This window comes from Nomascus leucogenys, chromosome X (assembly GCF_006542625.1).
Source record: "Nomascus leucogenys isolate Asia chromosome X, Asia_NLE_v1, whole genome shotgun sequence".
Taxonomy (NCBI): domain Eukaryota; kingdom Metazoa; phylum Chordata; class Mammalia; order Primates; family Hylobatidae; genus Nomascus; species Nomascus leucogenys.
Genome location: NC_044406.1, coordinates 23,234,106 through 23,251,688, shown reverse-complemented (window position 1 = coordinate 23,251,688; position 17,583 = coordinate 23,234,106). Strand labels below are relative to the sequence as shown.

At 39.5% G+C, this 17,583-nt stretch overlaps 1 protein-coding gene across 2 annotated transcripts in view; it reads right to left on the bottom strand.

Annotated features, from left to right (window-relative positions):
• POLA1 (DNA polymerase alpha 1, catalytic subunit) overlaps positions 1-17,583 on the bottom strand; it is a 302,637-nt gene that overhangs the window by 274,683 nt on the left and 10,371 nt on the right. For both annotated transcript variants that reach the window (XM_030807188.1, XM_030807187.1), the window contains 6 exons: positions 8,958-9,073; positions 7,894-7,956; positions 6,646-6,738; positions 6,129-6,216; positions 5,619-5,820; positions 5,352-5,530 (listed from right to left, as the gene is read on the bottom strand). In XM_030807188.1, coding sequence (XP_030663048.1) covers positions 5,352-5,530; positions 5,619-5,820; positions 6,129-6,216; positions 6,646-6,738; positions 7,894-7,956; positions 8,958-8,993 — 661 coding nt within the window. In that variant the 5' untranslated portion in view covers positions 8,994-9,073. The remainder of the gene's footprint in view (positions 1-5,351; positions 5,531-5,618; positions 5,821-6,128; positions 6,217-6,645; positions 6,739-7,893; positions 7,957-8,957; positions 9,074-17,583) is intronic.

The window sequence follows — 17,583 nt, the reverse complement described above, 5'->3', positions numbered from 1 at the left end:
GAATAAGTGAAAATCACGAGAAAAGAAACATTTCAATTTCACCTAATTAAAGGAGCAATATAGAGGCTCACTGAATGTGTCCACACATTTATACCTTCATGATAACTCATTTTGACAGCAAATATATCCATTTCCCACTCCCCAAGACCAGTTCTTTACTCAGTACTGATGCCATACTACACTAACACAATGGTACAATGTATGACCACTGGGAGGACAGGGGACAGAATGATTCTCTAACTTGCATAAATACTTTCCCCACAACCAGGATTATACAGATTAAGAGAAACAAAACAGGCCGAGCACAGTGGCTCATGCCTGTGATCCCAGCACTTTGGAAGGCCGAGGTGGGCAGATCGCTTGAGCTCAGGAGTTTGAGACCAGCCTGGTCAACACAGCAAAACCGTGTCTCAAGAAAAAAAAAAAGAGAAACAAACACAAGGAAAGTATTTTCCAACAAATCTCATAATTAAGCCTCTTGTGAGATTACAGATCTCAGAATATAATTCTAATTTTTTAGCACTTGTATTTACCTATAAAAACCAATATTCATGTATCAGGATAACTAGCGCATCAGTGTTTTTCTATATGTAAAACTGTGTTTACAAAAATCATAATTTACTTCTTATTTCTTATTCCATATAATAATAAATATCTCACAATAGGGACTACTATTATCTTCTATTTCACCTTTTCTACCTCACAGCTACTTAGGACATCTAACTAGGTAGTGTTTATAATGTTCCTTTCTATTCTATTTCAGTAATTTAAGTAATGAATACCATAAAGTAAAACCACGCCTTTTTAGACATCAAATCATTGTTTATGAAAATTGGCCATGGAGAACAGACTGCAAACATTTGTTAGTCAACCCAGGAGATGGTCACTGTGCAAAATCCTGGGCTCCATGAATAATTAGACAGCAGTAATCAACAAAGCCATTCAACACAGCCACTTATCTGAGACACTAAGAAAATTCTGGTACATGCAAGGGCTAGTGTTCACAAGGTCAATTACCCCAGTTTCAAAGACTACTCATCAGTGACTCCTTTTGTCACACATCCTGGTAGAAATAAGACGATCTAAGAATTTTCATTTCTGCAGATGATTAAAATTCTTACAAGAGTTGTGAGACTTTCAGCTTGAGGGGATAACAGGGAGGGTGGATGGGGAGGGAGAGGGAAGGAAGGACTATGGGAAGATTAAGAAAGAAAAAGAAATCACAGTAACTCAGAAAATTAAAAGTCATCCTCACAACAGTTAAAGATGGAAAAACAAAATGCTATGCAGAGAAAAATAAAGACCCTAATATTGGATTCAAAGATTCAAATAAGCTCATTTTACTGTCAAACTAATATCACACTTCATGCAACACATTTGACACTGTTTATGCCTCATTTGCCACAAAAAAGATCATGGTAAACAAAGATTACATTCCCCCCAAAGTTACTAGCTGAAACCAGGTGCAGTCAGGATTATTCAACCTTGAAAAAGTCATAATGAAGACAGGATATCTTCCCATATGCAAAGAGTAAGATTCTTTTCATAATTATGGAGCATTCAGCAACAACTGACTTACTTAGAATCTGTTAGAAAGTGAGAAACAATAACAGGGTCTTTTGGAGTACTTCATTTTTATTAGCAGCATTGATTTCACCAAAGCTCAGTGATCATTACCTGCTATCACAATGAAAGTGTTCAACTCTCTGAGATTAAAGGAGTTTTTTAAGCTATCTTATTTAACCCGTTGGCATCAATAACAGAGAAAGATGTGCCATAGGACAGAACACAACTTGAGAAGTACCACGGAACCAGAACAGCAGAGTGGACTGAGGGTGAGAAGCCCAAGCTTCTACCACTAAAGAGCTATTATATCTTTTGGAGCCTCAGTTTCTTAAGTGCATAACTAGAGGCCTTCTCCAGCACCAGAAACTTCATTCTGCCTTAGCATTTGGATAACAGATCAATAACAAATTAGTATCTCTTTCAATTGCAAAATATTTTCCAATATTGGTGGAAAAAGCCTATCCATGACTATGGTCAGTACCAGGAATTCAACACCATCATATATCATAAACTGGTTGCTTTGCAAATATAGCTGTGCTTCAATGCTTCAATCTTCCAACACTTGTCACTACAGACCAGCACTAGTTGAAATAAATTTCTGTGATGATGGAATTGTTGTTTCTCAGCCATCCAATATGGCAGCTACTAGCCACAGTTGCTATTGAGCACCTGAAATGTGGCTAGTGACCGAGAAAATAAATTTTAATTTGTATTGCATTTTAATTAATTTAAATTTAAAGAGCTACAGGTGGCTGGTGGCTACCACAGTGGACAATGCAGCTCTAGATCCTTACCCTGCAAAACAATGCTCTGTTTACTAAGAGTATCAACCAGCAAACAAAATGCAGAAATAATCAACTCATTTTCACATAAGAAAGAAAGAAGGTTGTTGCTTCTTAAGGTTCTAATCCTTGGCAACTGACGCTGGCAATATGAAGCTTTATGGATGTATTTACTTTGTGGGGTTGTGGGGGAGTGGGGAACCATTTGCTTTTGTGTTACACATTCTCACACCCCACAAAGCTACAAGGCATTAAGATGCAAACTCAGTAATAGTAGCAAATGCAGCACTAGTCTCCAAATTTTTCACCTGCATCTACAGGACTGTCAGTTACTGTGCAGTTTATTTCAACAACTATTTATTAAACACCTACTATGTGCAAGGCATTGTTGCTGGATGCTGGAAATAAAAGATCCCAGCCCTCCAGGAGCTTACAGGCTTTGTGGCAAAGAAAAACACAGACTCAGTTCATTTCAAAATAATAGGACAAATGCTACAGTGGGAAAGGCCATGATATAGTCACAAGGAGAAAGGGCTCCTAGACGGTCTGGAGGTTTAGGTAAACTCCCAGGAGATAACATCTGGGCTGAATTTTAAACAATGAGTCAGACGAGGGCATTCCAATCAGACAAAAAACAATGAGTAAAGGAACACAGGTATAAAGAGCAGCAAAGTACATACAGAGAACTATTTCTAGGGAACAAAATTCATAGACAGCAGGCATCAGAAGCCTTGCTAAGGAGTTTGGACTTTATGTTGTAGGCAGTAGCCACTGAGGACTTTTTATGAGGAAATGGCATGGTCAGAATTGCCCTTCTGATCAGTCCCTCTAGCAGTGATGTGGAAGACGATAGCTAAGAGATCAATTAGGAGGCTGGTGCAATTGTTTCAGTGGGCAAGAAGGGATCGGGGTGGTAGATATGAGGAGAAAGAGAAGGTAAGTTGTCCACTTTCGGCAGAGAAAACTAACCAGACTTGGAAACGAAAGTGAGGAAAAGGAGGGAATCAAGGATGGCTCCCAGGTTTCTGGTTTTGATGGGACCATTAACCAAGATAGGGAATGAAATGCAGCACTGAGCAGATGCAGCAAAGCACAGGGAGCAATACTGGGATAGCCAGGCCAGTGTGCTGCCCAGCTCCAGGGAGCACCAGTCACACTGCTGTGCTCCAGGAAGGTCACGTGAAAATGGTATTCCCTGAGGTTGTACAATGGGGCAGCCCTGGGTTTCAGCAATGGATGGGAAATCATCTGCTCAGCCTCATGTAATCATACTTGCCAGCCTTCCAGCAGACTAACAAAATAGTCAAAGAGGTGAGGGGGTCTAATCAAATCATTTTGTCCTAGCCAAAGTAAATTAAGATATCATTTCTAAAATTGATTATATCTTTTCCTAAGAAACTAACACATGGCAGTGTGCTACTATATTTGATAAGCTGAAGCACATTAATGCTTCTGACCACCCCCACCCCTGCCAGAGATCATTAACATTTTTCCAGTTAAAGTCAATGCCTGGTTATCTTTAAGGTAAATGTGGCCTTCACTTTACTCATATGCTTGCTTTGCTGACATCTAGGTACTCCCTCTCTTTTCACTAGATACAGCCTCCAGGAAACCGCTTTGAAAAATACACTATTTGCATGTACCACAGATCCAAAAAGGATCTAAATAAAGACAACTCTGTTTAAGAGTGCATACTGTATTTAACATTAATCTGACAGATCTTGCAATGCATAGTCCCACAATGTAGACGGGCTCAAAGAGGCACAAAAGAATACTGAACAGCCTCCGGGCTTTTTGTGAGTCAAGAATTCACAGTATTAGCTCATTAGGATGACCTAGAAATCATCCTTGATTCCTTTCTGTCACCTCCCCCATCCAATCCATTAACAAGTTTGTGTCAAAAGACATGTCAAATGCCTTTACTTCTCTCCTTTCCAGCCACCAGGGTCCAAGTAACTAGCAGCCCTGCCCTGGACTGACTGATCTCCAGGGCTTCCACACTTTCCCATTACCCCACGCCAGCCCATCCCTCCACATGTGTGTGCACACGCACACATGCACCACAGTGCTTATTCTCTACACAAACGACTGTTCCTGTTAAAATGCAAACCCAATTATGTGACCACCACCCCCTGTACTTAAAACCCTCCAATGCCACCCCATTGCTCTTAGAAGATTCAAACTTCTTAACGAGGCTTTCAAAGTCCTACATTATCTGGCCTTTGTCTTTATCTCCAGCTTCATTTTATACCAATCTTGTCACTTGATTACTATGCTACAACCACACAGGCCTCCTCCTTCCTCTCTCTAGGCCTTTGCTAGTACTTGGCTCGTTAAGCTGAAATGCCCTTTCATCAGCTCTGCAAATACCTCAAATCTCAGCCCAGTGGTCATTTCCTCAGACAGGCCTCCCCTGGCCATCGCCCAACTAATTTTCTTTACATCATTTATCAATTTATCTCATTTACTGCTAATGTGCCCCCACCCACTGCCACCCTCCTAGAACATAAGCTCCATTATAGTGCAGGGAATTTGTCCAGCTTATTCATCCCATCTCAGTGCCTAGCACACAATAGGCATTCAAATTTGCTGAAGAAACAGACAAATTAATGACTGATTCCCTTTAAAGTGCATTCCTGTAACTTCAGACACATCAATAGTGAACTACAAACACACATTCCAAAACCATATGTAACTGATTTTTGGAATAAGCATCTTTAAGGATTATTCACACCATAGCTCCTCTCCATCAGGGTGGTGCATTCACTTTACAATGAATGAGTGTAGCTCTCTTACAATACACGTTAAGTGAGGGCAGGGCCTGACCTGAGCTAATTACAATCACTCAAGTATTTAAGGGATAAAGAAAAAAAAAACAGAAATAAAGAAATTGATTAAATAAAATAAAAAGACAAAACACACAAAAAGAAACAAAAAATAAAATATTTAAGGGAAAAGTCCTATTCTGAGTTAAAGGCATATAATTACCTTATATATGATTACCTGGTTGGTTGTACTGATCCTCATAAGCATCCAACCAATAAAAGTGGAATACTTGTTCCCCATCTGCCCCTTTCACCAATGGGAGGTGACTGGAATCCACTTGAACTTCTTGCACTGAGAAACTGCTATCACCTTCTTGATCAATGTCCCAACAAGAGACATCTGGGAGAAAACTTCCTCTGCAGAAATCACATTTTCAAAAACCTTTCAAAATCCAACAGAAAAAACGTGGTCCTATTTGCCAGAAAAGTCATAAAATGCTCTTACAAGTAGGACATGGTCCCTTTCCCAGAATCCGCCTCTTGTTTCACTTCCTCTCCTGGCTCACTCTCTTGGTCCCAAGTCTTGGCAGCCACAGGCTCCAGGTCCACCTCTTCAGCTTCCATGGGCTCATCAAAGTCACCATCTTCAAACTCCATTGCCCCTGACTCCTGCTCTTCTTCTATAGTCTCGACCTGTACATCATCGCCTGTAGGCATCATCACACATTCTTGTCATGTGTTAGTGCCATGACACAAAGGCACACAAAGGCGCACAAAGGCTTATCCAACACTAAAATAGCAGCCTGTCCCTTTTCTATACTATGTTTGCATTTCTCTTTAATCTCCAAATTGGGTGTTTTTAACTTTTACTGAAATTTTTATGAATTCAAATCTTCACATTTAAACTTGCCATCACAACACCTTCAAAACCTCCTCTACCTCCTCCATCATAGGACCTCCATTTTTGACAGAAACCACTCAACACTCTTGCAATTCTGCCCGACAACACACTTACCAGCAAATTCAGCACGTTCAAGAGGAACAGGAGTTAATGGAGGCTCTTTTCTGGAGACAGGGGAAGCAATTTTTCCTGAAGGAACTGCCTGTAAACGTTTTTAAATATTTAGTCAGTTAGACCTACATACTAAAAATATGCAACTGTCCTACCCTGACCAAAGATAATGACAGTTCCCTTTTATAAAAAGATTTTATGTATTATTAATGTAACAGCTTCAATTATTTTACTGTTACCTAGGTTTACAAAAAAATACTTGCTTCTGGGAGGAAAATTATTGCATTTACCACAGTTGTAATACCTGTAATAAACACATACTAGTTACTGCAAATTTACTATGAAAAAGGCAGGCACATGCTATTTTTGAAATACATGAAACTATAAATTGAATGAGAGTCCTAATTTAAAACAAAAATCCAAAACAAATTTAAAGGTATCTCCCTCATACAGAAAAGCAACAAAATAAGTTTAAAGCAATACTATAAATCAAGATTGAAGGTATCTTTACACACTTTACCATGGTGGTGTGCACAGAGAAAGGATTTGGTGAAGCTCCAATGGATCTTTTCTTCTTCAGTATCATTACAGGTGGTGGAGTTATTTGAGGTGTCTAAAAGGAAAGGTAAGACATATTCACTGCCATGCTTGGTTTACCACAGACAGAAAAAGTATACTTCTTCACTCACTGAAGCCCAATAAGCAAAGCTTTCTTTTCTTTCCCTTTCCCCCTCCCCCCTCCCATCTATGTCATATCGTGGTTACTATAGCAACGATACTATAGAAATCACAAGAAAACTAAAATAGATATTATATCTACCCCCTCCCCAATTTTTTCTTTTTAAAATTTAACTTACTTTCACTTACCCTTTGAGAATATTACATTTAAAAATTGTCAAGACAAAACTACATGGTGTTGTTGTTAAGTCATTTTAATCAATGGTCACTTCAAAAGAAGTACACTTCTAAATGAGAGCTTAGTCTTTATGGGAAATGGCCAAATCTCAAATTCACAATGCAGCTAATCCTGTTTGAGTTCTATCAGGGATAGTTCACTCACTCTTCCTTCATTCCCACTCAGAATTCAAGACAAGGCTCTTATACCTGATTGTGCAGATTGACAGGCTTCAATCTATTTAGGGAACATACACCACAGCAACTGAACACAAGCAGTGAGCACTCACAGAACTGACTCCTGGGTATATTCTTACTACTTCAAACACACACCCACACATCCCTGTCTACATAATCATACAGCTCTAACAGCTGGAAATACTCACCTAAAATGGTGGGATAAAACCTATCTGAAGGGGGTTTCTTTGTTTTTTGGTGGGGGGTTTTTTGTCGGCGTCCTTACATTTTAAAAAATTCTGGCAACAGGCCGGGCACGGTGGCTCACACCTGTAATCCCAGCACTTTGGGAGGCCAAGACAGGCGGATCACGAGGTAAGGAGTTCAAGACCAGCCTGGCCAACACAGTGAAACCCAGTCTCTAGTAAAAATACAAAATATTAGCCAGGCATGGTGGCAGGTGCCTGTAATCCTAGCTACTCGGGAGGCTGAGGCAGGAATCAGGGAAGAGGAATCTGGGAATCAGAGGTTGCAACGAGCCAAGATCGCACCACTGCACACCAGCCTGGGCAACAGTGCAAGCTTCTGTTTCCAAAAAAAGAAAAAAAATTCTGGCAATAGTGTGTTTTGTATAATTACTAGTGTTTCTTCAGTCTATGTCCCCTGCATATTTTACAACTCCTGGAGATTCATTTACCTCAGTGTTAAGATCCTGTAGAATGTCACCTAGCAGATCATCCTTGGACAAGTCTACAGCTTTCTGGAAATGATAAAGAAAGGTAACATGGGTATATACCCAAAGGATTATAAATCATGCTGCTAGAAAGACACATGCACATGTATGTTTATCCCGGCACTATTCACGATAGCAGACTTGGAACCAACCCAAATGTCCAACAACAATAGACTGGATTAAGAAAATGTGGCACATATACACCATGGAATACTATGCAGCCATAAAAAATGATGAGTTCATGTCCTTTGTAGGGACATGGATGAAACTGGAAACCATCATTCTCAGCAAACTATCGCAAAGACAAAAAACCAAACACCGCATGTTCTCATTCATAGGTGGGAATTGAACAATGAGAACACATGGACAAAGGAAGGGGAACATCACACTCCGGGGACTGTTGTGGGGTGGGGGGAGGGGGGAGGGATAGCATTAGGAGATATACCTAATGTTAAATGACGAGTTAATGGGTGCAGCACACCAACATGGCACATGGATACATATGTAACAAACCTGCACATTATGCACATGTACCCTAAAACTTAAAGTATAATAATAATAAAATTTAAAAAAAAAGAAAGGTAACATGAGAAAGGCTTGCACTTAAAATGTCTCACCAAAACTACACACATGTATATGAAAGGAAGGACCTAGCCAGTTAGTCCTTGCCTCTTCATTCCTCACTGAGTGCTCATCTACATTCACAGATTTTAACAACCACCTGTGTATATATCATTCCTATATCTATAGCTCCCGTCCTCTACTTCGCCCTTATTCCATGATCTTCCTGCTACTCACTAAAATTAAATACACTCTCAATTCGGCTTTTCTGTTCAATTTTCTTTTCCATTTCACAAGTTCCAACCACTGAGGTGCCTTAATTCACTTAGAAATCTACATCCAACTTAGTGAGTGAAATTGGAAAAATGTTACTCAAATATATACAGAGCACCTATTATCTGTATAATCAAATATTAAATTCACCTCACAAAGGAAAATACAAAAAATAAGGAAACCATGAAACTCACATCTGCAGTTTTCTTTCCAGCACAAGCAATGAACATTGACTTAATATTGTTCGGTTTTGTCACTGCGGGCTTCTTTACATTCCTCTTGTCTTTGTTGCGTGCTTTACCATCTTTTCCTATTGGAATATGAATTATTTAGAAATATGCATCAGCAAAAATCAAAATGGAAAACTAAAAGCCTAGTCACTTGATCTCTATTGGGAAGAAAAATGTTAAGAATTAAAAAATACATCATGCCTGTATTCCCAGCACTTTGGGAGGCCGAGGCAGGCAGATCATGAGATCAGGAGATTGAGACCATCCTGGCTAACACGGTGAAACCCTGTCCCTACTAAAATATAAAAAATTAGCCGGGCATGGTGGTGGGCGCCTGTAGTCCCAGCTACTCCGGAGGCTGAGGCAGGAGAATGGCGTGAACCCGGAAGGTGGGGCTTGCAGTGAGCCAAGATCACACCACTGCACTCCAGCCTGGGCGACAGAGCGAGACTCCATCTCAAAAAACAAAACAAAACTATGAGATTTTATACAAGGTATATAGGAAAAAATATTTTAAATGAGTTTAATTCAAGAAAACATGGGCCAAATGTTTTTATAGAAACTAATGAAATACCAGTTAAATATCAGCATAAGTGTGACTGCTTAACTGCTATTGTTCATGTGAATAAAAAGCTTTTTAAAAAAGTGAGAATTTGGGTTTGTTTTCCCCACAGAAATAAAAAGATAAAGCTAATCTTGAACCAAGAAATTAGCCTAGTAGCCTTCATGAGATCATCTCTTTAGCTGTATACTGAATCTGATAAGAAAATTTAACTGTGAAGAAATGGGATTACCAATGATATGGTGGCATCCTAATTTCCGTTTTATGAGAAACAGCAACCAGATACACAGTATGTCATATCAACACTAAACAGCACAGAGACATCTGCCCATTAAAGAACAACTTTTGCCGGCCGGGTATGGTGGCTCACGCCTGTAATCCCAACACTTTAAAAGACCAAGGCAGGAGGATCACGAGATCAGGAAATCGATACCATCCTGGCCAACATGGTGAAACCCTGTCTCTACTAAAATACAAAAAATTAGCCAGGCATGGTGCCGCATGCCTGTAATCCCAGCTACTCGAGAAGCTGAGGCAGGGAAATTGCTTGAACCCCGGAGGCGAGACTGCAGTGAGCCGGGATCCCACCACTGCACTCCAGCCTGGCAACAGAGCAAGACTCCGTCTCAAAAAAAAAAAAAAAAAAAAAAAAAAAACACAAAACTTTTGCCATATGTTTTCTCTTATGGCCATGTGTAAATTACCTACAAACTTTTCTAATACCGTCAATTTTACTCTCACTTTCTGATTCATCCCAGAAGAGTCTTGATCTCAAAAAAAAGCCAACAATGAATAACTGAAAGAATGTGGTAGGCCGGGCGCGGTGGCTCACGCCTGTAATCCCAGCACTTTGGGAGGTCGATGTAGGCAGATCACGAGGTCAGGAGTTCGGGACCAGCCTGACCAACATGCTGAAACCCCGTCTCTACTAAAAATACAAAAATTAGCCAGGCGTGGTGGCGCATGACTGTAATCCCAGCTACTCAGGAGGCTGGGGCAGGATAATCGCTTGAACCCAGGAGGCAGAGGTTGCAGTGAGCCGAGATCATGCCATTGCACTCCAGCACTCCAGCCTGGGCGACAGAGCAAGACTCCGTCTCAAAATAAAAAAATAAAAAAAATAAGAATGTGGTAGTGGCATACAAATAGACCAAATGAAACAGAACATAAAGTCCAGAATAAGACCCAATTACTTATGGAAATTTAATACATAACGAAGGTGGCATCCCATATCACTAAGGAAAAGATGGACTTTATTAAGTAGTGTTGGCTAGCCATTTGTAAAGAAGTAAACCAGTATAAACACCAAATGGATCACAAATCAAAATTTTTAAAAATGAAACTTTACAAAAACCTTTTAAAAAGCAATTCCTTTGCAATTTGGGTGCAGTGAAAATCCTTCTGACTCAGAATCCACTTGCAAGAAAAAAAAAATGATAAATTCAATTACACTAGAATTGGTGTAAAAAGAAAAAGAAGAAAAAAGAAAACCAAGTTAAAAGAAAAATGAAGGAAAAATTTTTGCAATATGTATCACAGATAAAGGACCAATTTCCCTGACAAGGAACTTTTAAAAAATTAAAAGATAAAGAGCCCAAAAGGAAAGCAGGCAGTAAACACAAACATATAAATAGTTATGTTTTATGAAAAGATTATCAATTTCATATGTAAAAGAAATGCAGATGAGGCTGGGCATGGTGACTCACATCTGTAATCCCAACACTTTGGGAGGCCACGAGGCAGGCAGAATACGAGGTCAGGAGTTCGAGACCAGCCTGGCCAACACAGTGAAACCCCATCTCTACTAAAAATACAAAAATTAGCCGGGCATGGTGGCACACACCTGTAGTCCCAGCTACTTGGGAGGCTGAGGCAGGAGAATCGCTTGAAACCAGGAGGCGGAAGTTGCAATGACCTGAGACCGCACCACTGCACTCCTGCCTGGGTGACAAAGTGAGACTCAGTCTCAAAAACAAACAAAAAAAATGCAAATGAAAACCACACTGAAATGCCACTTCTCACATATCAGAGTGGTGAAAATTCAAAAGCTTGAAAACACTGTTAGTAAGGCTGTACAGAAACAGACATTCATACATTGTTCATGACAGTGTAAAATCGGACAGCTCTTATGAAGAACAGGCAATAGCTAATAAAGTTTTATGTGTAGTGGGCTGGGCGTGGTGGCTCATGCCTATAATCCCAGCATTTTGGGAGGCCAAGGCGGGTGGATCATCTCAGGACAGGAGCTCGAGACCAGCCTGGCCAACATGGTGAAACCCTGTCTCTACTAAAAATACAAAAATTAGCTGGGTGTCGTGGCAGGCACCTGTAATCCCAGCTACTCAGGAGGCTGAGGCAGAAGAATCACTTGAACTCAGGAGACAGAGGTTGCAGTGAGCCGAGATTGCACCATTGTACTCCAGCTTAGGCAACAAGAGCAAAACTCCATCTCAAAAAAAAAAAAATTTATGTGTAGCTACTCTTTGAGCCAGCAATCCCACCTCTGGGAATTTTCTCTGAGGAAAACACCATATGCACAGAGTTACTGGATGTGGCATTATAATAGCAAATTACTCAAAATAATCTAAATGTCCTTCCAAGGAAACCATTTGAATGAACATTGTGCAATCCCTATCAGGGAATGCTGTGCAGCTACATAGAAATAAATAATTAAAAACAAGCTCTCTATGTTCTAATATCGGGTGATTTTCAAGACATCTTGCTACATGAAAAAAGCAAAGTACAAAACCTCTATAACATTATCTTTTGTTTAAGAAAGAAAAGGGGCCGGGCACCGTGGCTCATGCCTGTAATCCCAACACTTTCTGAGGGCAAAGTGGGCGGACTGCTTGAGCCCAGGAGTTTGAGACCAGCCTGGGCAACATGGCGAAACTCTGTCTCTACTAAAAATACAAAAAATTAGCCGAGTGTGGCAGGATGTGCCTGTAGTCTTGGCTACTCGGGACACTGAGGTGGGAGGATAGGTTGAGCCCAGGAGGCGGAGGTTGCAGTGAGCCCAAATCGCACCCCTGCACTCCATCCTGGACGACAGAGCAAGAATCTGTCTCAGAAAAAAGAAAGAAAAGGAAATAAAAATACATACACATGCCAGCACGGAGGCTCACACCTGTAATCCCAGCACTTTGGGAGACCGAGGCAGGCAGATCACGAGGTCAGGAGTTCGAAACCAGCCTGACCAACATGGTGAAACCCCGTCTCTACTAAAATACAAAAATTAGCTGGGCGTGGTGGCGCGTGCCTGTAATCCCAGCTACTTTGGAGGCTGAGGCAGGAGAATCACTTGAACTCAGGAGGCAGAGGTTGCAGTGAGCCGAGACGGCATCACTGTACTCCAGCTTGGGTGACAGAGCAAGACTCTGTCTCAAAAAAAAAAAAAAAAAAAAACAACAACCACCACAACATATACACAATTTCACTCCTGGGTTAGTACCCTAAAAAATTGAAAGCAGGCATTCAAACAAAAACTTGTACACAAATGCTCATAGTAGCACTACGTACAATAGCCAAAAGGTAGAAACAATCCAAATGTCCATCAACTAATGAATAAACAAAATGTAGTACATCCACACAGTAGAATATTATTCAGCAATAAAAAGGAATGAAGTACTGATACATGCTACTTGAAAACATGATACTTGAAAATCTTCTAAGTCAAAGAAGCCAAACACAAAAGATAAAATATTGCATGATTCATTTATATGAAATGTAAAATGTCCAGAATACACAAATCCATAAAGATAGAAAGCTGATTGATGGTTGTCAGGCTCTGGGGGAAGAGAGAGTGGGGAGTGACTGCTAATGGGTATGGGGCTTCCATTCTGGATGATGAAAATGTTCTGGAACAAGATGATGGTGACGGTTGCAAACATTGTGAATATACTAAACGTCACTCGTGGTAAATTTTATGTTATGCATATTTTACCACAGTAAAAAAAAAAAAGTATTTTCATGGGCCTAAGATTGTGAAAAGGTTTGTAGGACATTTGTGAAAGATGTGAGACAGGAGATCTGTATCATCTGGAGCACTTCGAAAACAGAATGTAATTAATAGTCAAAATGTTTAGTATATAAAATTCAGGCCTTGATAGTGTACGAACAGAGGAGGTCAACAGAGGTTTGAATAGCAAGGAAAGCTTCATGAGAGGGCATTAATCTCACCACTGTAGGTTAGCAGGATTTAGACAGAAGGATAAAAATTTGAATACAAGTAAACATTTGAGGTGGAATTCTTCCACAGTTTAGTGTTTCTGTTTTGTTTTACTGTATTTTCCTGCTAATTTTTCTTCATTGGGACTTGGTTGATATTTTTCTCTATGGTTTTGTTTTGTTTTGCTTATTCCTATCACCCAGGCTGGAGTGCAGTGGCACGATCTTGGCTCACTGCAACCTCTGCCTCCCGGGTTTAAGAGATCAAGAGATTCTCCTGCCTCAGCCTCCCAAGTAGCTGGGTTTACAGACACCCACCACCACGCCCGACTAATTTTTCTATTTTTAGTAGAGATGGGGTTTCACCATATTGGCCAGGCTGGTCTTGAACTCCTGGCTTCAGGTGATCTGCCCACCTCGGCCTCCCAAAGTGCTGGGATTACACGCGTGAGCCGCTGCACCCGGCCATTTTTCTCTGTTTGAAAACACCATCCCAGGAATTAGATCCACACTCATAAAGAGTTGACTTTTTACTTCTAAGAAAACTTAGTAATTTCTTATAAGTCTTTAAAGTACATTGCAGAAGTCCATTTTCCTTCCTAGGATCTTGTGACCTTACTGGGCTCCTAGTAATGGACACTGAAACAGTGGGGACTTGTGGGTGAATGGTGGTGGAAAAGCACGAAATAAGAATTTCTAAGACTAGCTCTCTTCCGGATCAAATCATTCTCTTCAGTAACTTATTATTCGGAAGAGATAATATGATGACTATGGAAACACAGAGATGGCTCCTTTATTCAACAAAACTACATACTTACTTTGAGTCCACTACTGTGATTAGCACTGAGATTACCAGGACATGAGTCCTTTCTTTGAGAAGCTCACTGTCCATTCCAACCTCCTAATTTACAGCTGACAAAAACTCAAGTCCAGATAGGTAATGGGATTAGTTCAAGATGACACAGCCAATTAACAATAGAACCATGGCCAGGCGCGGTGGCTCACGCTTGTAATCCCAGCACTTTGGGAGGCCGAGGCGGGCGGATCACGAGGTCAAGAGATCGAGACCACGGTGAAACCCCGTCTCTACTAAAAATACAAAAAAATTAGCCGGGCGTGGTGGCAGGCGCCTGTAGTCCCAGCTACTTGGAGAGGCTGAGGCAGGAGAATGGCGTAAACCCGGGAGGCAGAGCTTGCAGTGAGCCGAGATCGCGCCACTGCACTCCAGCCTGGGCAACAGAGCGAGACTCCATCTCAAAAAAAAAAAAAAAACAATAGAACCATAACTCTAACATAGGCCTCCTCAGTTCAGGGAGATGAAAGTGGCACATGAGCTCATTCTCTTCTTCACGGACTCACACAAACTAGAAATATACAATTAGCCACATTGCTAACAAATGGTACCAGTGTAGAAAATTTCCACATTTTATAGTTTGGCAGAACCAGGAAGATGGTTCACACATTCTAATTTAACTAATAAATGAATGAATAAATAAATAACATCACACACAGAAAAAAATACACATATGCTTATTTTTTTGTAATAAACCAGAAACTAATAAAGTTACTGATTTTCATTTTTAAATCATATGTTTTACAATATTCAGAAGTAAAATTAAAAGGATTTTTTAAAAACTGAAATTTGAATACAAACAAAAAATGAATCTATGTAGTAAATCAATACAACACACACAAAAAAATTACTTTATATAGCTTCTGAACACAATACTCTGACTATAGACCTTAGGATATATACCAAGAACAAATAAAACTGTAGAGAAATCATAAATTTTACCTAGAAAGGTTGTTGGTACAGATATTGATTTAGTGATTCTGACATTATTTTGTGTGTATTTTAGAAGACAAGGGTTTTCATTGAGGGTGAAGGCAGATACAAATATAGAATTGGGAAGATAAAGAACCCAGTGATGTTGGATTTCAACCAATCAAATATATCCGTATGAACTCATGACATATAATTTCCTTGTTCTGTTCACTGAAAGGGCCTAGAATTACACCCCAATAGCAATGAGTACATCCATCTCCCATATCTGGATACCATTCCCCACTAAAAGGAACCAGGATTCTTGGGAGAAATGGTTGGTTCCAGGTCCAAGGCAGGAAGAATACAAGCTAAACCTGGAACGTCTTATCCTCTTGGCCCAGAAAACAAGGAAATGCTCAAAGACTGATGGAGCCATGTCAAAAGAACACAGGAGGTGGCTTAAAGGGGCTCTCACCAGCCAAATCTGAGATAATTTGAACATAAAAAGGAAAAATGATAATAATGGCTACTGAATTATAACAGTAAATCTTTTAAAAATACATGAGTCTGAAGCATTAATTTTTAAAAGAAGGGAAAGGATCAACAATAGATGCTAAAAGCACTGGGTAAAAATTCATGGGGAAATAGGATATACACATGGTCTCAAATTATCACCCCCTATTTTTAGCATCAATTACAAAAGGGAGGAAAGTAGCTTTACAAAGAAGAAATCTGAAAAATATCATCTTAACCAAAAGATCAAACTTAGTATCAACAATAATGGTACAAGTGACATTATATGCCCCTGATATGGAAAGGATAGAACTTTATATTGTAGGTCTTGACAAAGCATTTAAATATTTATTTATTGTTGCCAAAATATTTAACCCAAATCTAAGCACAATGAAGCAGTCAGGCAAAATTCAGATTGTGGGACATTCAACAAAACAAACAGCCTGGTCCCTTTAAAAATCAATGTCATGAAAGACAAAAAGAGGCTGGGGCGGAGCGGGGGAAGGTGTTGCTGTTCTACACTAAAAAAGATTAAAGAGACATGAAAACAAAAATGGAGTCTGCATTTTTAAAAATAGCTTTAAAAGATACTATTGGGCTAATTGGGAAACTTTTAATATAGACAATATATTAGGTAATATCATGATAATGTTATTGTGGTTAAGTAGTCAAGTATCCTCATTCTTAGGAGGTCACTACTGAAGTTCTAAAAGTTCACTGAGCAAAAAGTCTGTGTACGTGGTTGGAAGGAGAGAGAAAAACTAATGGTGCAAAATATTATTCTGCAAATGAAGATCCAGACAGTAAAGGGCAAGACAGCACAGACGTTAGGCTTTTGGTCACATATTCTTTTGTTACATATTCTTTGCATTTTTTATTTTTAAAATACCGCTTAAAAACGTAAAAACTATTCTTAGCTCAAGAGCCACACAAAAACAGGCAAGATTTCCACTTGGGGTAACAAAAATGTTCTAAAATTGATTGTGGTGATGGCTACACAACTCTGTGACTATATTAAAAGCCACTGAATTGTATACTTTAAATATGTGAATTGTATGGTATGTGAACTGTATCTCAATAAAACTTTTTGTCAAAAACTGGTTGTGAGAGGGCCATAGTTTGCTGACCCCAATCTACCACTCAGTAGTAGAAGGCTAATTAACAAACTAAACAAAAAAAAATACTGAAGAGAATTTTCATTCTCATTTTACAGGAACTAAATCAGGATTGTTTACTCAAAAAAAATTGCCAATGATTGTACAGCTAAGACAATCTGACACATTCATCCATATTATTTTAAATTTCAATTAGACAAAGCAAGCTGATTACTCTAGTTCTAAACCTTGTTATTGTGCTATACAATTAGCAAAGAGCTAAAATTCTAAGTATATCACTTCAGGAGGAATTAAAAGAGATCAATTACTGTCGCAGCCCTCAAAATCTGCAAGTTTTAAAGGACCACAGGATTGAAAACTTTAAAGTAAGTAAAGACCACACTACTTGAATAACAGAGACATGAAACTTCATTTCCTGATGTTGTTTCTGCTTTTTATGTTTAATTTTCCACATAAGCATACTTCTCT